This window comes from Balaenoptera physalus (genome assembly GCF_965194825.1).
Source record: "Balaenoptera physalus genome assembly, chromosome: 5".
Taxonomy (NCBI): Eukaryota; Metazoa; Chordata; class Mammalia; order Artiodactyla; family Balaenopteridae; genus Balaenoptera; species Balaenoptera physalus.
The window spans coordinates 150727447-150748632 of NC_138884.1; the positions used below are offsets into that span (position 1 = coordinate 150727447).

The following is a 21186-nucleotide window of genomic DNA, read 5'->3' on the forward strand; positions in this document are numbered from 1 at the left end:
GAAAAATACAGGATCAAAACTCGTCAGTGTTAGAGGATTCGCTGTACTTTAGGAAGTGCGCCTCGGCATCCTGGGCCGGCCTCACAAGAGGACCCAGCCTCCAGGTGAAGGCTGCAGCCTGCTGTCAGGGGCAGGGGCGGCGGGGCGTAAAGAAAGGCGCGCCCAGCTCAGCGCCAACCCGGAGTCCAGACCTCCCGACAGGCCACTGGCCAGAGGGGCAGACGAGCAGACTTCTCTGTCTACAGAGTTTAAGGAAATCATTTGCAACCGGCAAAAATAAGCATTTCTGCCCCCTAGAAGCGAATATTCTGTCATACCACACGTCATGGTTTAGTTGTTATATCGAAATACCTAAATTTTCCTGTTTTTATTTGGCTTTCTTAAATGACATCTCTACTGAAATTACCCAGTGTTTTGACTTCAGACAATTTTTCTCATTTATCTTCAAGATCTCCTTTATTCCTGCTGCCGTGTCCTGCCTTGTACTTGAGCTAAAAGCTTTTGGTCAAAAAAGCCCAAGTATCAAAGAGCACACAGAATATTCCGCACATACATGTGTGCAGATGCTTGGTCAGACACCGCCCCCCCCACCACGGCTGTCTAAGGCCACGTTCTAGAATATTCCACACATGTGTGCAGTCACCGCCCCCCCCACCCCCGGCTAAGGCCACATTCTAGACTATTCCGCACATACACGTGTGCAGACACTCGGTCACCGTGGTCGCGTCGATGAGATACCCGCTGCATAGGCGGCAGGTGATGTGGGCGTTTATGTCCCAGAGTTTAATCTTTCTGGTCAACATCTTTGGCTTCTGCAAGAAAAAAACACGTATTAACTAATACATGAAATGGTGTGATGTGTCATCAAAGGTTCGGGTTCAGCGGAAATCGAGCTACAGTCTGTGTGTCCAGGAGGAGCTCAGCGTGAGCAGGGCTGAGGCCAGGTCCCCGCCCTGCGGCCCTGCTTCCACCACGAGACAGGCAACCACCCAGCCGTCCCGGGAGGACTGGATCATCCTGCCCCCAGGGCAGCACTGGGCCGCAGACGTGCTGCCGCTTCTCCCCCTTCCGGGCGCCCGGGCCCTCTCTTCCTGCCCAGAACCCCGCGAGGCCGGCTGGCGAGGTGGCGCGAAGCAGGGGAGGTTTGTGGAGCAGCGGGAGGAGAGGCCAGGGGGCAGGCGGGCCGAGCTGAGTCTGGGTCCGGGCAGAAGAAAACGTGGTCTCCCTGGAGCTCTGGTTCCTCCGTAAAGCTGACCACACGGGAGCAGCTAAGGCCCCCCCACCCTGGGAAGCACAGCCCACAACACGGCATCGTAAAAGTCCAAGCGTCTGTGCACTGAAGTGTGGACACGTCGTCTCTGCCGCGGTGGGCGGGTGCCCTCCAGAGCTGTGGTGGCTCTGACTGGCTCTCCTGCCAGACCGCAGGCGCACGAGGGCAGGGTCTTGTCATCTGACCTAATACAATGCTGTGCAGCAGGGGAAACAGTCCCAAGGTACCACGTCCTACCCAAAACCTGTGTGTCACCTCACATGGCAAAAGGCCCCTGAAGCGGGAGATGGCCCTGGAAGCCCCAGAGGGACCTCGTGTCACCGCAGGGCCTTTACGAGGGAGCAGGAGGCTCGCAGGCGACAGAAGCTGCCTGTGGGCTGGGAACGGGGGGGGGGGGCTTCTGGGGGCTGGAAGGAGCCTCTCCGGGAGGAGCAGCCCTGCCCACACCTGGACTTCAGCCCCGAGACCCGTTCTGGACTCTGGCCTGCAGCGCTGGCAGGTGAGACGCCCACGTGGCTGCAGCCGCTAGATTGCTGGGGACCCTGCAGTACAAGCAGGAGGCTCGCCGGATGCTGACGCCCTGCAGGGTCCCGGAATTTTCAAGACAAGCGTCACTAAGAGCACTCCGCAGAGAGAGACAGAAACACGCTCCGGGAGACGGAGGGGCTCCGCATCCGCGGGGGCGGCAGGCCGGACAGTGCCGCCTCGCCCAGCGGCCACAGCGCACGTGGCGCACGGGCTCCCGCGGCTCAACACTGTTTGAGGGAAGGCAGAGGGAAGGAGACGGCTGGGCGGGCGGACAGGCCGAGCGGGACCCGGAGGGGCGGGGCCCCCTGGAGACTAAATCGTCAGCTGCGCTGAAACCCAGCAGAATCACGTGTCAGCGCAGGTGACGCAACCAGCAAGGCTGCCAGGCTCAGCTCACCTATAACACGGGAGAGCCTCTAAACCAGCAAGAACGCCCTACGACTTTCATAGAAAGTAAGACGTGAGGCAGACACTCGTGGTTTGCACCCAAGTCTCTCCTCTCCCCTCGGTCACAGGCGTGAGCCGACACGTGGTCCCCGCTAGAGACACTTCTCCCTCGGCCCCTGCAGTGGGTTCTGAGCTGTCAGGAGAGACTAAAAGGGGTGGTTCTCACAGGGGCTCCACGGGCCAACCCACGGGAAACGAGCCCACGTCTGCAAGGCCCACTCGCTCTGGTGTCATGGTCACCACGTGCTGTGCCAGGCCCGGCCTGACCACTCGGACCCACTAGGACCGGCTCCGTGAAGAAGGGCCCACACGCCTCGTGGAGCAGGAAGTAATGGGAAATAACCTACAAGAAGAGAAACCCTAGTCATTCCCAAGGGAAGCAAAGCAGAGACGGGAGAGCGCTTACCGGGCAACGTCCCCGCTGGACGCCGAGGCCCAGGCTGTGCCGTCCACCACCGGCCCGACCGAGCCCAGCACTGTGCCCTCGGCTCACTGGGCGCTGTTTACACACTGGACATGTTCACACACGTCACCAACCCAACAGCCAGACCAAAACCAAAACCGGCTCCAAAGTCACACAGACCAGGGGATGGGGTCAGTGTGAACTCATGTTTAGTGGCAACCAGGCAAACAGACACAAATGTGTCTGCACACGAGTGTGGACTCACCCACTCACTCCCAGCTCTGTCTGCTGGGAGCGCCCGGGAGTGACCACTCCGGGGCAGCCCTAGGACCCGGCGTGTCCACACCACGTCTGCCGCAAGGGGCCAGTGCTGCCTGGACACGCAGCCAGCTCCGGGCTGGGCAAGGAGCATAGCAGGACCTGGGGTCCCCCTGTGCTCAGACAGGGGACATCTACCATCACTGCTTACTACAGCAGGATAACACAGAAGCCCATGAGGCTACACAGACAGACAGACAAGGGACACCCTTCCTCACAGAATGTGAGCTGATGAACGGAAGGAGGGCTGCAAGGTCATCACCCAAGGACAACTGCAGTGACCACTCGCTTAGGAATCCTCGGTGGGTGGTCAGCAGCAGCGAGACTTCGCCAAGGAAGTGAAGGTTCATAAAGGCTCCAAGCGTCTCCCCACCAAACACTCATCAGCCCCAAGGGAGGGCGGGACCCTCGGGGGAGAAACCCCTAGAGGTCCCCGACTGGGTGACCAGGTGACACCCAGGTGAGGACCGGCCAGCCATCACGTGGAGAAGGACACAGCACCCCTGGCAGGACTCCTGCCAGAGGGCCCCCCACCCCGAGTCCCCAGGGGAGAGGTCACTCTGCAATGCCATCAGGGTCGTAAAAGCTAAGGCCAGACAGGGGGCCAGGCTGTCCAGGCGCAGCGCCCGCCAAGGGGCCTGGGCAACCAGCTCTGCCCACACGGGGCCTCCATGCCGGCCTCAGGCGCACAAACAGCTGCCGTCGCGAGAGGCCAATGCTCACGGTCACCACCGCCGCGGCACGGTCCCCAGGCTGCCCTGCACAGTACCCGACACCCAACACCAGACACCAGGTGGGCGCCCATCCGGACAGAGAAGGAGGGTGGCTCGAGGCTCTGGGTCCTGTGCTCCCCCGCCAACTGCGGGGCCCAGGCGGCAGCTGGGACACTTCCTGGGACAGCAGGCCCGCCCGGAGAAGGCCGCATCTCCCACCTCCTCGCGAGGCCGTCTGTCCCCTCCTGCTGCCTCTGCATCGGACGCTTCCGGCTACGGGTGCAACGCGGTCACTCCTCGTCCGCCGTGCCCTCTGCGCTCTGGCTCGTCACGTCTGTGCCTGCCTTGTGTCTCTCGCTGTCTTTCCATTTTCTAGCACAGAAACGGCACCTGCTGTTCAATTTCATGTCATTTATGTGATGCACACAGCCCTGTAATTACAGTTTTGCTAGAAGTTTTAGATGAGTCCCACGTAGCAAACAGTGGAACAGAGTTGATCAGAAATGTTAATCAAGAGAAAACTTGAGTATATATAAATAATTGTGCCCTAATCTGCTCTGGAGCTGCCACACATTAAATTTTAAAGGAGTTACAAGGCACTGACTTTTTCTATGGCTACAACAGACTCATAAGGTGTAATTCATGGTAAATTTAATCAACCCACATGCACTGAAAAAAGGGGAAGATCAAAGTTTACACTGCATTTACCTGTACACACAGCCGGATCGTCCGCTACATTTTTGAAGCCTGTGGAGACACACGGGACGAGGCGTCACCCACACGTGCCGTCCACACGGAGCCTGGCTCCCCGGACCAGCAGCTTCGGCTGCTCAGGCAAACGGTCTCTTCCTTTACCTGCTTAAAACAACCAAAAGAAAAACAAGCCTGGTTGACAGTAAGGCACGGACCACGGAGACATGGGCAGGTCTTGGTGGCAGCCTGGTGGCACTGAGGCCCAGGGGCTGCTGGGAGGTGGGGGCATGCAGGGGCTGCACCACGTGCTTTGGGGACCAAGAAGGCAGGTCAAGGGCCCAGGAAAGCTCCTGGGGAGGCGGTGGGCTTCAGGGTGACCTAGTGGGAGGCTGGGCCTCAGGGACGCCGGCGAGGGCGAACCGTGTTATTTAATTTCTGTGATGCTTTTCGCATCTCACGCCCTGTGAAGCTGTCCCCCGGGCCGCTCACTCAGTGACCCGAAATGAGGACGCCCACAGGCTCGAGCCGGGCTCTGGGCCACCACGGACAACAGACAGACCAGCGCGTGGGGGTGGAGCAGGCCCATGCAGGCTTGCGTGGGGCCTTGGGGCCTCAGCCAGGTGCGCACAGGCGAGCACAGGTGCGGGGCTAGGACGAGCGGCAGGCCAGCCAAGGGGCAGCGGAAGGGCGGCAGTGAATCGGTAGCACAAGGCCCCTGGAAGGACCTGGCCTCAGCTCGCAGCAACGGGAGCTGCGGGACCAGAGAGCCCAGTTGCTCTCGGAGCCCTGAGGGGCGGGGTGGCTGGGCGTCCAGAACCTCGGTGGACCCCCCCTCGTCTGCCCGTGCTCCCCCTCCTCATGGAAGCCCAAGGTCTCCCCACCCATCGGGGGGCAAGGGGGCAGGGCCCGGGGGCTGCTCCCTTCTGAAAAGCAGGGGTGGAAAGCGCCAGGGCCCCGATACCACGAGAGGCACCTGTGGCTTAACAACAGTGGTTCAATGCCACCTGGGGACAAGGGGCCTGACACTCAAGTGATTCATATCACACCCAACTTACATCACTTTTACTCTCTAAGTTTTCCCATAACTGCATGTTTTAGTAACTAGTCTTTAAAGCTCAATTAACTTTTACAAGAAAAAGGAAGAAAGGGAGGGAGGAAGTGGGTCAGTTATTCAGGGAGATTAAAAGGCACTTGCAAGAGAACAAAGAGGAGCCCCGAACGTGGGTGTAGACCAGACCCCTGTGAGGGTGGAAACTGCTCCACCTACCGTCCACACAGCGGCCACCGAGCCCCTGAACTCTGGCCAAGTCTGAATGCAGCACCTCAGTGTACGCAGTTTGATTTAATCTCGGTGTGGCCAGCTACACAGTTATAGATGCTTGACATGAGTTCTTAGACATCAGTGAACAAAAAGGACACAACTCCCTAGAGCCCACATTCTCATGGAGGAAGACGGACAATAAGTAATAAATGCCACGAACAGGTACATTATTTAGATGTCAAAGGTGACAAACACGACAAACCAGAGCAGGGAGTGGGGGTCAGGAAAACAGGGTGGTCGGGAACATTTCACTGAGAAGGTGACATCTGAGTAATAATATAATATTATGAACAACTTTATGCCAATCGAGTTGAAAGTTCATAAGAAATTGATAAATTCCTAGAAAAATAACTCAGCAGAATTGAGGCAAGTGGAAACAGAACCTGCAGAGTTCTAAGGAAGCTGACCCAGGCCGGTTCTACCAAACCTGTAGGAGCCCCCATCCCACACAGACCCGCCCAGAGAATCCAGGAGACAGTGTTTCCCGACTCTTGTGTGAGGCCTACACAACACACCGGAGCGGAACGGGGGGACAGACCAAGTGACAATCGTGACACCTCCTCCAGGGTGTGCAGGAGGGCCACTCCAGAATACGAGGGGCTCGTGTAAGAAACGGATGGAATTTATGACAAAAGCTAAAAGGAGGGAAATGATAAGATCTTCCCAAAGACGCACAGAAATCATTTGATGAAACTCATTATCCATTCATGATTTTCAAACAACTCTCAGCAATGAAGAATAGAAGTAACTGTCCACACCTGATAAAAGCTCTCCATTTAAGAGCCACTAACACACGTATCCACTCGAAGGTTTATGCCTGACGTTCACAGCTCTCTTCCCGGCAGCCGCCCGTGGGGAGCAGCGCGGCTGAGTGTCCCGTGTCCTCTGGACGCGGTCTACGGCAGCAAGTCAGCACCCCTGGGGGGCTCGTGACTGGACAGACGCTCCAGGACACCAACGCTCCAGGAGGCCTGGCCTCCCCCGAGGGGCCCCGACACTGCCAGGCGGCCTCTTTCCACCTCCCCACTCCCCCTGCACCCCTGCAGCACCCACTTTCCAAGGGGACCCTGCTCCCTCCTCCCTGGGGGTAGAACGTCAGCTTCCAAACCCCCTTCTCTGGTCTCCAGGCTGATCCAGACCCCACTCTGCTTCTCAAGGGCTCTGACGGTCCCAGCAAGCCCTTCGCATTCCAGAACCTTCCATACCTCCCTCCCGACAGGACCCGCTCGACAGGACCCACCCACCTGCTCAGCCCTCTCCCTCCCGTCTTCCGTGCCCCACCCCACAGATCTGCTCTCGACAAGTTCCCGTGACGAGGACAGCGCCAGCGCCCCCACCCTGCAGCCCGGCTGACCCCTCCCATGTGGCCCCTGACACGGGGGAAGCAGCAGGTCATGGAGACCGACCCCAGCCCGACACTGCAGAAGGGCCAGGCCGCGCTCCCCACACCTCTCGGGCTCACCCCGATGCCGGGGGCATTCGCGCCTGCGAGAAGAGGCCCTGCCTTCCTGTGCACTCGCCTCGGATCTCTGCCCTGTCCAGGTCCCTGCCCACCCTGTCTGCAACGCCCCCGCCCCTGACTCCACAGCATGTCTAAGGGGTCTTCCCTGCACTGCTACCCTCGTATTACACCTACGTTATCCCTTTTCGTCCTCTAGGGAGATGCACCGGGTTTGTTTTGCAGCATAAACGCATTTTCTAATCACAATCTGGAATTCTTTACTGAATGTAGTTAAGGAGAAAGCCCTACAGTCCTAACCACCCCACGTTCACTGCTGCTCCTAGCGTAACAGTGCACTTCCCTCCAATACCTGTAACGCACACACACCCGCATCCTCACTCAAACGCACCCTCAGACCCTTGCGACGCACGAATAAAATGCGAGGGTGCACTGGCTCCCGGCACTGGGCAGAGTACGGGGTCTCCGACTGCGGCCGTGGCCACGTGTGGCCGGGGGCCCCCTCGGCCCCTCCCGGAGGCGCCGGCCTCAGCCAGTCCCACCCCCTTCCCCTCAGGACCCCCGGAGGAAGAACTGCCGCCCCACACAAGCCCACCCTGGTCATGCTTCCTGCCGTTCACGTATCTTACGAGAACCTTAAAGTTTTCTATTTATTTGGGGGTTCGTGTTGCTAAGTTGTACTTTCCTAGGAAACGGGTCATCAAATTTATTGGCACAGAACTGCTCACAGTAGCCTGTAAACTCATTAAACAGCTGCCCCGCGGAACGTCTGCCAAATAACGACGGCACGTACTTTAAAGGACCGCCGGGGCCCTGGCTCTGGAAGCTGTGTGCACGGGGCAGGCCGCCGTCCTGAGTCCCGCGAGCGGCCGCGTGGGCAGCGGCTCCCTCCTTCTGTCTGAGCGGCGCCTGCCCTGACGCTCGGCCCCTCACCCACAGCGGGCAGCCTGCCTGTGTCCCTCGGGGCTGTGGGGACGAGGCCCTGGGCGGACGGCCGTTCTGGGGACACGCCCACCGTGGAGGCCGCCTGTGCCCCGGGGGGGCCGTTCTCCCAGCCTCGCCCCGCCACCACGGCCTCCCGCACCCGCGGCCCTGCCCTGGAAGGCACTGCGGCTCCTGGCTGCACGGCCCCCTCAACCACTGGCGCCGCCGATCCCTTCTCCAGAGCAGCCTGAGCAGCCTGAGAAACACAAAGCAGACATAGCCTCCGGAACAAACCAACCGAAGGAGCCCGAGCGCCGACAAGGGGGGCCCTCCCTCCACGTCCCGCCGTGTCCACGTCGGTGTCCACGGCGGCTCCATTGCCCTTGGCCTTGCCCACCCCTCGGCTGTGTGCGTGCCGCTCCCTGGCAGCCTGGCACTCCATCCTCAGGGCGGCCACCAGAGACCCCAAGACTCCTGGAGAGGCCACCCAAGCCCCGGTCTGAACCCGTGCTGTCCTGTCCCCATGCTGTCACCACCCTCAGTGTCTGTGCCCGGCGCCCCCGGCAGCGCCGAGGCCGTGTCCTCCCCACGGGCACCACGTCCAGCAGGGCGCCCGCCCCAGAGCCGGTGCCCAGGAAGGAAGCCCTGTCCCGTCAGCTGGCACCCAAGCACTCTGGGAACCCTACTCCTCATTTCACACAGAAATCACCAAACTGCCAGCCTCTGCTCCCCGCCGACACCCTCTTCTCAAGACGAGGCGCTCTGAGCCGAGGCTGTGCTCAGCTCCCCCCCGACTGCACCCAGCGGAGCTGGACAGGCCACCCCGGTGCCCCGGGCGGGCGCATGAGAGGAGCCCCGCTCTGTCGGGTCCCCCGAGGCCCTCTCCCCCCGGCCGGCCTGTCCCCACGGCCTCACTGCTCTCCCTGCAGCCCCGGCGACCTCGCTCGCGCGCCCACCACCCGAGCGCTGTCCGGTCCTGCTCACCAGGCGAGCCCACACCCATGCCGGTGCCTGGCACACAGCGGGTCGCGGGACTCACACTCTGGCAGCAGCGCCGGGTCTGCGCGAGGCCTGAAAGGTGGACGGCCCCACAGGGCTCTGCGCTCACACCTGCCCCGCTCCCGTGCCGTCCACGTCCGGCCGCAATGACCCCAACACGGCTCGAGGGGTCCCCGGTGTGAAATCCTGCAGAGGCTCAGGGAAAGCTACGGCCTCCGGTGGCCCACGAGGCCCCAAGGCCACCTTCCTTCACGACGGCCACGGTGGACCCCCTTGGGGGTCTAGAACACTCTAAGTGCAGTCCCGCCTCGGGGTCCTCACATTACTGTACTCTCTGCCGGGACGTTCTCTCTCCGACGGCCACGTGGCCCCTCCGTCACCCCCAGCAAGCCTCTGCTCCAGTGCCACCTCCCTAGCGAGCATTCTGAGACCACCTGTTTAAGGTCCACGCGCACGCACACAGGACTCTGAGCTACCCCCCCAACCTATAACTTACTGATTCTGTTTTTACCCACCTCTCTAGACTACAGAGTCAGCCCTGTGACCAGCAACATTGAAAATTCAACAGAAGGACTGTATGATAGAGTTGAAAAAATCCTGGGACCTTCCTGGTGGTCCAGCGGGGAAGACTCCGCACTCCCAACACAGGGGGCCCGGGTTCGATCCCTGGTCAGGGAACTAGATCCCACGTGCCACAACTAAGAGTTCGTGTGCTGCAACGAAAGATCCCGCGTGCTGCAAGCAACAAAGATCCCGCGCAGCCAAATAAATAAATAAATAAATACATATTTTTTTTAAAGTTGAGAAAATCCTTCCAAAGGGTAGAAAAGACAGGAAAGAGAAGAGATGCAACATCCAACTAACAGGTGTTTCAGAAAAAGAAAACAGAGAAGGAGCTTTGACGTCCAGTCTCATGTTTTACTTCTCAAGCTGGGTAATGAGTACCCGTGTATTCCTGTGTCATCCGCTATGCTCGTTTACAGGCAATATTTCGTGACTTGGAAAAAATGATTCGAGTATTTCCCCAGCTGGAAGAATCAGACGGCAAGGGACCAGGTCCCCGCACCTGAAGCCATCAAGGGCACCAGGAAGGATCCTAAAGGTTCGGGGGAAAGGAGGTGCCCCACGCGGGGCAGGAGTCAGCCAGCACCAGACCCTTCACCTGCAACACCGAACTCTACGAGGCAAAGTGGTGACTCTTTCCAAGGTCCAAGGAAAGACAACTTTAAGGTAGATTCTACATTCAGCCAAACTACCGACCAAGTGCAAACTTTCAGAGGTCTCAGGAAACGTGCTCAAGCACTGCTTCAAAAACGCCCTTGAGCACGTGTTACGTGCCCACAGGTGCTCACAGGTCAGCACGGGTGCAGCGACGAGCAGGCTGGGCCACTCTGACCGGGACCGAGGACAGCCATGCGGAGGGACATCGCAACTTTGACCCTGGGGGGCAGGGCACCGTGCAGACAGGGCGAGGGAGCCCGCACGCCCAGCACCAGGCCTCTAGACAGGACAGGGGTGAAGACAGGGGGCCAGGGAGGGTGCGGGGATCAGGTCCAACCCTCGAGAACCTGGACCAGGACAGTAACGTCAGACAAAGTGAGGCCAAAGGGAAGGTGCAGTTAGAATGTAGCCTGAAACAGACTGTATTTACATAATCACATTGATTTCCCACTCTGATCTAAGCTTTGGAGAAGCACGAAAAATGCCGCGAAAGGACCGGGGACCCCAAGTTTCCACTGGCAGGCAGCTGGCTGCGGACGCTACTCCACAGCAGACATGGGGCGCCTTCATGAAAAAACCACGGGCGGAACCACGGACCTGGGCCGGGATCCCCACAGGGTCTCAGAACCGCGCGGCAACTTGACTCCTCGTCACCCCCCACTTCCCACGTCTGAACTAGAACAGTTGCGCCTGCTGGCACGTCCGCCCTGTGGTGCTATGGGGCGGGCACAGCGCCCACCTCGCTGGTTCACAGCTGCACCTGGTGGGTCACACCAGACAGGTGACCCAGGGGATGAGACTCTGCGGAACCTTGGAAGGGAGGGGCAAGTGTGTTTTGCATTTGGGGGATATGAATTTTAGGGGGGCCAGAGGGGAGACTATGGTAGGCAGAATTCTGAGAGGCCCCAAGATTCTGGGCCCTGGTGTACACACACCTCTGGCCTTACTATCCCACGTACTGCTGTAAAGGGGTTTTTGAAGATGTAATTGAGGTCTCAAGTCAGCTGACCTTAAAATACGGTGAGTATCCAGTGGCCTGAACAAATTGCATGGTCTTTCAAAGCAGAGTTTTCTCCAGCTGGAGGCAGAAGAGAAGGTCAGAGGGATGAGTCCTGCTGACCTGGCAGAAAGCAACATGGTCTGTCAACTGCCCATGGCCCCCCGGGCAAAAAACGGGGGGGCCTCTAGGAGCTGAGGGCAGTCCCCAGGCGTGAGTCCCAGACAAGACTGCAGCTTGGCCCACACACTGACTTCAGCCTCTGGGGCCCTGAGCAGAGGAGTGAGCCACACCCGGCTGGACTCCTGACCACGGAACCGTGACTAATAGCTGGGTGTCCTTTTAAGCCACTAAGTTTGCGGCAATTCGCTTTCCAGCAATAGAAAACAAAGACAATAGTGTTTAGAGAAATGGACGACGCTGGCACAAGTCCCAAGCGTGTAAAATACAGAGTCGCCACCAACTCTGGAAATATTCTCATTAGACAAGTACTCTCCCAATTCGAGAGACCAGAATCAGGTTAATAAGCACATGGAAGCAGCGGGAGTCCCCTGGTATGGACTAAATTGTGCCCCCAAAATTCATGTGTTGAAGCCCTAACCCCATCTCCAAACATGGGGCCTTTGGGAGCTTGAGATTCAGGACAGTGGCGCCAGGATGGGATTGGTGCCCTGCGAGGAAGGGATCGGCAGGCTCCCTGTGTGCCTGTGCGGACACAGCAAGAAGGCGCGTCTGCAGGCCAGGATGCGGGTCCTCACCGGGAACCAAACCCCCTGGCAGCACCTTGAGCTTGGACCCCAGCCTCCAGGACTGTGAGAAATAAATGCCTGCTGTTTAAACCACCCTGTGAAGGACTTCCCTGGTGGCCTAGTTATTAAGAATCCATCTGCCAATGCAGGGGACATGGGTTTGAGCCCTGGTCCGAGAAGATCCCACATGCCGCAGAGCAACTAAGCCCGTGCGCTGCAACTACTGAGCCTGCGCTCTAGAGCCCGCGAGCCATGACTACTGAGCCTGCGCTCTAGAGCCCATGTGCCACAACTACTGAGCCTGTGCACCACAACTACTGAGCCCGTGCACCACAACTACTGAAGCCCACGCACAGCAACGAAGAGCCAATGCAGCCAAATATAAATAAATAAATAAATAAATAAAAACAACAGAAACCAGCCGGTGACACTCTGTCCCGCAGCCACGCTGAGGCATGCTCTCCAGGCCCCTTCAGTGAAAGGCCAGGGAAACCCGTCTGCCTCCAGCAGCTCCCAGCTCCAGCGTGCAGAAGGCAGTTTCTCTGCGATAGCCTAAGCCCTATTTCCTGTAACAAGTTCAAAAAATTCTACCCACTAAACCTTTTACATATATATATATTTTTTTTTAAAATAAATTTATTTATTTATGTTTGGCTGCGTTGGGTCTTCATTGCTGTGCGTGGGCTTTCTCTAGTTGTGGCGAGCGGGGGCTACTCTTTGTTGTGGTGCGTGAGCTTCTCATTGCAGTGGCTTCTCTTGTTGAGGAGCATGGGCTCTAGGCACGTGGGCTTCAACAGTTGCAGCACGTGGGCTCAGTAGTTGTGGCACGCGGGCTCTTGAGCACAGGCTCAGTAGTTGTGGTGCACAGTCTCAGAAGTGTGGTGCACGGGCTCAGTAGTTGTGGCACGCGGGCTCTAGAGCGCAGGCTCTGTAGTTGTGGCACACGGGTTTAGTTGCTCCACGGCATGTGGGATCTTCCTGAACCAGGGCTCGAACCCACGTCCCCTGCGTTGGCAGGTGGATTCTTAACCACTGCGCCACCAGGGAAGCCCTAAACCTTTTATAACGTCTGCTAAAAGCAACAAAGCCGACTGGAGTGGGACTCACCACCATGTACCCGCAAGAAGTGATGCAGTGGCTCCAGGACACCTCCCCGTCAGACACAGATGGAGGCGGCTGATGGATTCACCCTCTTGCAAGAGCGAGGGCAGCTCTCCAGGATGAAGGCACGACTCCCCTGGGCTCCCAACAGTCTCTGCTCCCTGGAGACTCAGCCCAGCCCACAGGGCCCTGGGAACCGAGGCACAAGAAGTGGGACCAGCAGCGCTGACCGAGTGGTGCCACAACCTGATGGCACGGCACGAAGCACAACAGTGCCTGAGAAGCCAGCTCAACCCAGAGCCTGGCCCAGCCTCCGTCTCACCCCCTTTAGTCTACGGAGTAAACAGGACAACAGACAAAGGTGGACGACACCGTAAGTGAAGAATCAGAAAAACTCAGATGTGACAGATGGCCTGGAAAAGTCGATGCTGTAGGGGGAAAGTGGGGAGCCTGAAATGAAAGACACTACAGGGGGCAGGACCCCCAGTGCCCCACGGGGAACTGCGCCTGGTTCAGGGAAAACGCCCTGGAAGACACTGTTGAGACAACCGGGGAGAGTTGAAAATAGACAGGAAATTAGCCAGTATGTGGAGTTAAGTGTCTACTTCTCAGGTGTGGTCATGACATTACAGTCGTGTGCAGACCATCCTCTTACTAGGACCTCCGTGCTCTGAATTACCTAAGGAACATGGCAGCTGGTTTGCAGCTACTTTCAGATGATTCAGCGATAAATATGTATTTAAAAAAAGAGATAAGCAAATGTGGCAAAACATATGTAATTGCTGGATCTAGGGGAAGGGTAGAAGAGCGCTCATTGTCTAATTCTTTTGGTTTTTCTCCACTGTGTTTTTTTTCTCAAAAACTTCAGTAAAAAAGAGTAAATTACTTGAAAAAAAAGAAGAGGCTAACCCTTCTCTGCTCCTCACGACCTGTGACCGTGCCCTGTGCCTGCACTTCCTCACCAGGCAAATGCGGGTGAGCAGAGAGCATCCTGCGGTGACTTTAAGATCGAAGGTGTTGGGACTTCCCTGATGGTCCAGTGGGTAAGACTCCGCGCTCCCAATGCAGAGGGCCCAGGTTCAATCCCTGGTCAGGAAACTAGATCCCACACGTCACAACTAAAAGATCCCACATGCCGCAATTAAGACCCGGCACAGCCAAATAAATAAATAAATATTAAAAAAAAAAAAAGATTGAAGGTGTTAATACACAGAACACCTTCAGAACAGGGCCACAAAAGGGAACAACAAGGTCAGCTTTTAGTTATTCTTCATTGAGCACCTATTACAGGCCAGGCCCTGCTAAGAATCAGCAAATATAGCAGCTGACACGACCCCCACAAGACCCACATAGGTCAAGAGGTCTGTGGACAGCTTTCTACTGTTTGCTTATTTCGTGTTAAACAACTGGAATTTGCTGTTAGTGTAGCAAAGTCCAGCAAATATTGATACATTTGCCCAAAAAAAAAAAAAAAAAATTCCAGTTAACCTCAACTCTCTAAATTCACCTAAGCATTAGAAGTTCTCTTCAAAAAAAACCCACTCAACCTAACAATTGGTTTTTAAGGACAATATTTTCTAGTGAGTTTTAGTTCTTCTCAATGAAGGGTTTTGCTTAATTCAATGGACAATTCTGAAGCAATGCTCCCACCTTAACCCTCTCATCACATGTTAAGTGTTTCATTATTGTCGTCTGGGCCTTCATATAATTCAGTGCTGTAGGGAGAAACATGCAGATTAGAAAAGACAATCTAGTTATTTTTATTTTTTAAATTATTTTTAAATAAATAAATAAATAAATTTATTTATTTATTTATTTATTTTTGGCTGCATTGGGTCTCTTGCTGCACGCAGGCTTTCTCTAGTTGCGGCGAGCAGGGGCTACTCGTCATTGATGTGCATGGGCTTCTCGTTGCAGTGGCTTCTCTTGTTGCACAGCACGGGCTCTAGGCACGCGGGCATCAGTAGTTGTGGCCGGCGGGCTCAGCAGTCGTGGCTCGCGGGCTCTAGAGCACAGCCTCAGTAGTTGTGGCGCACGGGCTTAGCTGCTCTGCAGCATGTGGGATCTTCCCGGCAGGGCTCGAACCCGTGTCCCCTGCATTGGCAGGCAGATTCTTAACCACTGTGCCACCAGGGAAGTCCCTCTAGTTATTTTTAAAAACCTCACTTTTTAAAATTCAATGAAAAACTATCAACTTGTAGAACTGAAGAACAGTTCCATTTTTTGACACACAATGAATTGTGCAGCATTTTTGCAATAGTGACAGCAAATATCAGAAAGGTAGTAAGAAACTGTCCCCAAACCTCAACATACTTCAATAGAGAAGAAAATTACATTTTCAGTCTCAAATTCGATTCTGACCATTAACCAAATAAAGCTCCAATGAAGTAACAAATCCTGCCATTTAGTAGATTAAAGAGTAACAGTACAGACCAAAACAAACCTTGCTTTATAATCCAAATCAAACAACCCAAACAAATAATTCCAATCACTGGCAAAGGGCCCTGCCTCACCCCAGCAGGGTGGAAACCTGGCAGGTCCACAGAGCAGGGTGGCAGGAGGGGACACCTCCCTCCGTGTGGTGACAAGTTCTCGAGGGAGCCTCCCTTGCGGGCCCTGCATGGGTGCCCTTCACAGCCCTGTGCTGCAGCCCCAGCCCAAGCACCACAAAGTCCAAGCACCGGGGAGGAGAGGCCACAGGGCTGAGCACAGAGGCCCTTGAACACAGGTTCCTGGAGCATCCTTCCCTACAAAGGTCAAATAAAAACAGTTTGGGATCTCACATCTTAAAAACGTCTTACAAATGTCAGTTGATCATTTCTGGAGGAAAATAATTGGCAGGAATAAAATGAAGCTCTAGAAACAACTAAAATCACTGTACTTGAAGCTTCCAAGAACTCTATATCACCGACACATACACACCTACAATTTAATTGTATGTGGGAAGCGGGGGAGCCTACGGTTTGCTACAGCTGTTCTAAGTTAGTTCCTAAAAATCTTTCTGATTTGTAATTTCTCTCCTGTCACGCATAAGCTCCGGCGTCATCACATCATCACAATGGTGACATCAGAGCAACCTGGGTAACTAAAGAGACAGCTGAGCTGCCGCAACCCTGGGCTGAGCACACGGCTCTCCGCAATTCTGTGCACTCACCTGCAGGGCACTTCTCAGGCACAGGCCCCTCAGGAGCTAACAACACCTGATCCACGCCAGGCATCAGGATGGCCCAGGGGCCCCCGCCCCCTCCCAGGAAGCACACCCTTGTGGAGTGCCTCCCCCTCAAGCGTGGGCTGGGCCTGGTGACTAGGTTCTAACAAAGGATATGGCAAAAGGCATGGGATATCACTGCCAAGATGAGGTCATGAAGACTGCGGCCTCCTGCTTGCTCCCTTGTCCTGTCGCCGGCCCTCGAGCTGCCCCACGGATGTCTCCAGCCAGCAGCCTGGAAGCAAATCCTCCCCAGCGGAACCTCCAGACAAGACCACAGCGCCGGTGGGCACCCTGACGGCAGCCCTGTGAGACCCTGGGCCCGAGGACCCAGCTGAGCTGTGCCTGGACTCCTGATCCACAGACACTGTGACATAGTAACTGGTATCGTTTTAAGGCACTACACTTCGGGGTAATTTACGGGACAGTAATATATAAATACAACCATCCAGCACTGTCACACCTTCAGAAACCCAAAAATGGGAAAATAAAGAGCCTAACCAAACCTGAATGCCCAGTTTTACAAGTCTTTTCCAAAGCTTCACAAAGCAAATTAAGTTTTTTAAAAAGCAAAGTACACGTTAAAAACAAAAAACACACAGGGACTTCCCTGGTGGTCCAGTAGTTAAGAATCCGCCTTCCAATGCAGGGGACGCCGGTTCGATCCCTGTCGGGGAACTAAGATCCCACATGCCGTGGGGCAACTAAGCCCACGCGAGCCCTAGAGCCCACGGGCCACAACTAGGCAGAAGACCGCGCACCGCAATGAAAGATCCCGCGTGCCGCAACTAAGGCATGCCGCAACTAAGACCCGACGCAGCCAAATAAATTTAAAAACAAACAAACAAAAACACACACACACACAGAAAAAGTAAGCGTTGAGTAACAAGGTCCCAAGTGTGGTTACATTTGACAAATAAAAATAGGCTGGACTACTCAGGGGCTCCATTCGCTTAAGCTTAGTTACAATGAAGTGTTACACTGAAAATGCAAAGCGGTTTTCTCCTAAGTAATCAAGAAGTGAAGTTATGGCACAAAATGAAATACTGAACTGACCAGTTCAAGCATCTCCCTTGGGAATTTTAGACTCGTGCCTCACCCTAACGCAGGTCGACCTTTCTGAAAGCACTCCCGCCTTTCGTCCATGCAATGAATGTGCTGCACGCCCACCCCATGCCAGGGAGCCAGTGCCTGCCTGGGCTTTCCATCCTCTCAAACTCCGCCAACATTATCCTACTGGACACACTCTGGAGCCCTTCCCCAGCCAAAGGGCAGCACTTCTCCATCCCCACTTCCAAATTAAAGGACAACACGGGCAAGATCTAGATGAAGTCTGCTTCCAAGGTTTCAGAGAAGCAAAGCTCCCATCCCAAGGTCCTTTCCTGGAGTGGAGAAGGTGCCTGATGGCTCACCTGACACGCACTGGGCCGAATGGCCCCAAACCCTTCCCTCAGCCCACACTCCCAGCTTGGACCCCACCCCTCCAGGAAATTCCTGGACACAGAAAACACCTCCAGACCTTGAGAATGGGGCTCTTTTGGTGACACCACTGGAGGGAGGGGAGGGCAGGAGTGGTTGAAGGTGCCTGACACTGACCACAGGGCCCAGGTAAGGAAAGGATGGCAGCCCTGGAGCAGGGACGGGAGAACAGGGTAGGGGACAGCTTTCTGGGTCTGGGGAGGGGCAAAGCACTGGCCTGGGGCATGGAGCCAGTGTGGACTAGGAACCCCCCCCCCCACGCTTGAGTCCCCAGAGCTGGGAGGATGGGCCTCAACCCTGCCTACCCCCAGGGCCCAGCCCAGGCAGCACCTGCTGAAGGTCAGAAGGTTTGTGAGGCCCAGGTGCTCAGGGGCCTCACGGAGAGGGCTGGTTTGCACCTGTGGGGCTCAGGTGACCAGGATCCCTGATGCTCCAGAGCCTTTATAGAAGCTGGGTCCAGTTGAGTGGGCTGGGTAGATTCTGGGCACCTCTGGAACCTGCCCCAGGGCCCAACCGCCTGGGGGTCCAGCCTGGGGTCCCAGCACTCCTTACATACCACCCTTGAGGTCTGAGTGCTTCTCAGTGACTCATTCAAGAGCCTTGGCCTCCCTGGGGACCTGTCTCCAAGTTCCAGCTCTTATCACGGTTGTGGCCCTCTCTGAGAGCCAGCCTTCTTCACAGCTGCCCCAACATCCGACTCTCCCACATGACCTACCTGGGTCATCCCTGGAGCCTGTCACAAGGCAAGAGCCCTCCACATAGCACAGTCCCAGGGTCATGGCCTCCTGGGAAAGAGGGGCTGTCCCAGGGTCCCAGAGGTGCTCAAAGGATGGTTCCAGAATTCTGGTCCTACTGGGGGCCAGTCCCAGGGTCCAGACCTCCCCAGGTGACCCATCCTAAGGTCCAGGCCTCCTCAGTGACTTGTCCCAGTGTCCCAGCTGTTCCTGGGTCCTGGCCCTGCTCGGTGACCTGTCTCGGGTCCAGCTCTCTCTGATTCCTGCTGAGTCTTAAGGTTCCAGCCCTCCTCTGTGACCCATAGTGAGGCTGGACCCTCCTCCATGACCCATATCAGGGTTGGGCTCTCCCAGGTGATCTGTCTCAGGGTACAGTGAGTGCTTCCTAGTCCTTTTCTTGGTGGGTCCCGGGGTCCAGCCCTCCCCGGTGACCCGTCCTGGGGTCTGGTCCTCCATGGTCCCTCCGCGGTGGCCCTTCCTGGGGTCCGGTCCTCCCTGGTCACTCCGCGGTGTCCCGTCCTGGGGTCCGGTCCTCCCTGGCCCCTCCGCGGTGACCCGTCCTGGGGTCCGGTCCTCCCTGGTCCCTCCCCGGTGACCCGTCCTGGGGTCTGGTCCTCTCTGGTCCCTCCCCGGTGACCCGTCCTGGGGTCCAGTCCTCCTTGGTCCCTCCCCGAAGACCCGTCCCGGGGTCGGGCCCTCCCCGGAGTCCCGGCCTCGCCGAACGGAGTCGGGGATCCGCAGGCCGGGCCGACGAGGGCGCAGGGGCGCGGGCCGGGGTTCGGAGCCTTCCGGGCCCGGACACGGGCCGAGGCCGCGGCCTGTGTAGCGAGCGCCGCGGGCCGGGCCGGGCGGGGCGCGGACTCACTGACCTGCCGTCTCAGCTTCGGGCGAGCGGGGCGCACGCGGGGGCCGCGCCGGGAGAGGGAGGGGGCGCCGCTCCCTCCGGGTCCCCCCCAAGAGCAGGAGAAAAAAACCCGTCCGGAGTTTAAAACAAAGAGGCGGAAATGCACGAGCAGAGCCGAGCGCAGAGTCGGGGGCGCCGCTCTTGGAGCATGCGCGTTGCGCGGACCGGCTCCCACCCGGCAGCCGGGGCAGGGGCGGGGCCTGGAGTCGGTGGGTCCCGGGGCGGGGGCCAGGGCGTGGTCAGAGGGCGCAGGCGCGTCCGGGCTGGGCTCGGCCCTGGGACCTGGAGAGGTGAGGGGGCCGGGGGCGGGAACCTAGGAGGGGGCGTGGTCAGGAGGTGTGGGTGGGGACAGAGGGCGGGGTCAGAGGGAGAGGGACCTGGAGAGCCCCGGGGCCGGGCTCTGCGCGGAGACCCGTGAGGGGTCGGGGAGGCGGGGCCAGAGATGGGGCGGGGCCTCGAGGAGGTGTCGGGCGATCTCTGGCCTGGGGGCGGGGCCTAGGCGGGGCCGGGGCGTGGTCGGCTGGCGCCGCGCCAGGAGGGGGAGCGGCTTGCGGAACCCTGGAACCTGCAGGCAGCTGGCGCTCCGGGACCAGGGGTTTCCTCCGAGGGAGGCGGTCTTGCTCTTGCATTCCTGTTCTTTCTGGGAACTAGCACCAGGCAGGAGCGGGGGCGCCTCAGACAGGGACCCTGCCTCCCGGGCTCCCGGACAGTAGGCAACAAGGCTGACCCCACAACTCGTCCCTGTTTCCGGCTTTCCCCAGGCCCCGCCCTGGAGCTGTAAGCTGTGACCGTGACGTCCACGCCCTCGTGGGGTCCGCACTGCGAGGGGGGGGCGGGAATAACAGAGGAGAACGTAAATGCGGTGTCCTGTGGGAAACAAGCCGGGTGGGGGAGGCAGTGGGTGTCCGGAGTTGGTTACATAGAGTGAATGGGCACGGAAGGGACGCAGGGAGCGAGCCCTGCAAGTGTCTGGGGATGGGGCCGGTTCACAGGCAGGAAGTCCAGCCAGCCTCAGGCCCCGAAGTAGGAGGGGGGTGTGGAGGATGCTTTCCAGAGACCAGCCCAAAAGCTAGAGGGCACAGAGAGGCTGGAGATGAGGTCAGATGCGAGGTTCCTGGGCTGAGCAGAGGGCTGTGGGCACGGGGCTGGGCTCCCGCTGCCCTGTGTCTGCGGGGGCGAGGCTGGAGCAGGAGGCAGTGCAGGGGTGCCAGGGCGCTACACCTGGTGGTGCCCTGGAGGGCGGGAAGGGTGGGACTGCTGAGAAGAAGAGGCGGGGTGGGCAGCTGCTGACCATCTGGGGAGGTGACGTCGCTAGACCCCCAACTGGGACTGCTGTGAGGCTGGGGGCTGCAGGAGTGCAGCGTGAGCTTGTAGTGTCTGGAGGTGATGAGATGGTCAAGGGAGCGAGTGAGGGATGGGGGACCGAGCCCCCTGCAGCCCTCCCAGTGGAGAAACCCAGGAGTCCAAGAGGAGCCGGTGAGAAAGACCCAGAGGGAGCAGACTGAGGAGGAGGACCCCAGGGGTGAGTGATGTCCATTTGGCTGCTGGAGGGATGAGGGTTGTGAGGCCCCTCCGGGGCCATGGCCAGTGCAGTGTGGATGCATTGTTGGGGTGAAAACAGATTGCTCAAAGGAGGAGGGCAAATATAGACAACTTTTCAAGGTTGTAGATGGAAGCCACAAACAGGGCTCGGAGGCCAGGAGGAGAAGACAGTTTGC

At 57.6% G+C, this 21186-nt stretch overlaps 1 protein-coding gene across 10 annotated transcripts in view; it reads right to left on the reverse strand.

The window, feature by feature from the left end:
- PCGF3 (polycomb group ring finger 3) overlaps positions 1 to 19710 on the reverse strand; it is a 62171-nt gene extending 42461 nt beyond the window's left edge. For 2 of the 10 annotated variants that reach the window (XR_014264381.1, XM_082464050.1), the window contains exons 1-4: positions 19434 to 19689; positions 4388 to 4534; positions 3899 to 4051; positions 695 to 812 (exon numbers count right to left, since the gene is read on the reverse strand). Coding sequence is in view for 9 of the 10 variants with exons in the window: in XM_082464050.1 (XP_082320176.1) it covers positions 695 to 803 (109 nt within the window). In the remaining variant the exon portion in view is untranslated. Of the gene's footprint in view, positions 1 to 694; positions 813 to 3898; positions 4073 to 4387; positions 4538 to 19433 lie in introns of all 10 variants that reach the window. The other 8 variants (XM_082464051.1, XM_082464055.1, XM_082464057.1 and 5 more) reach the window with 8 other exon arrangements.
- Positions 19711 to 21186: the final 1476 nt, after the last annotated feature.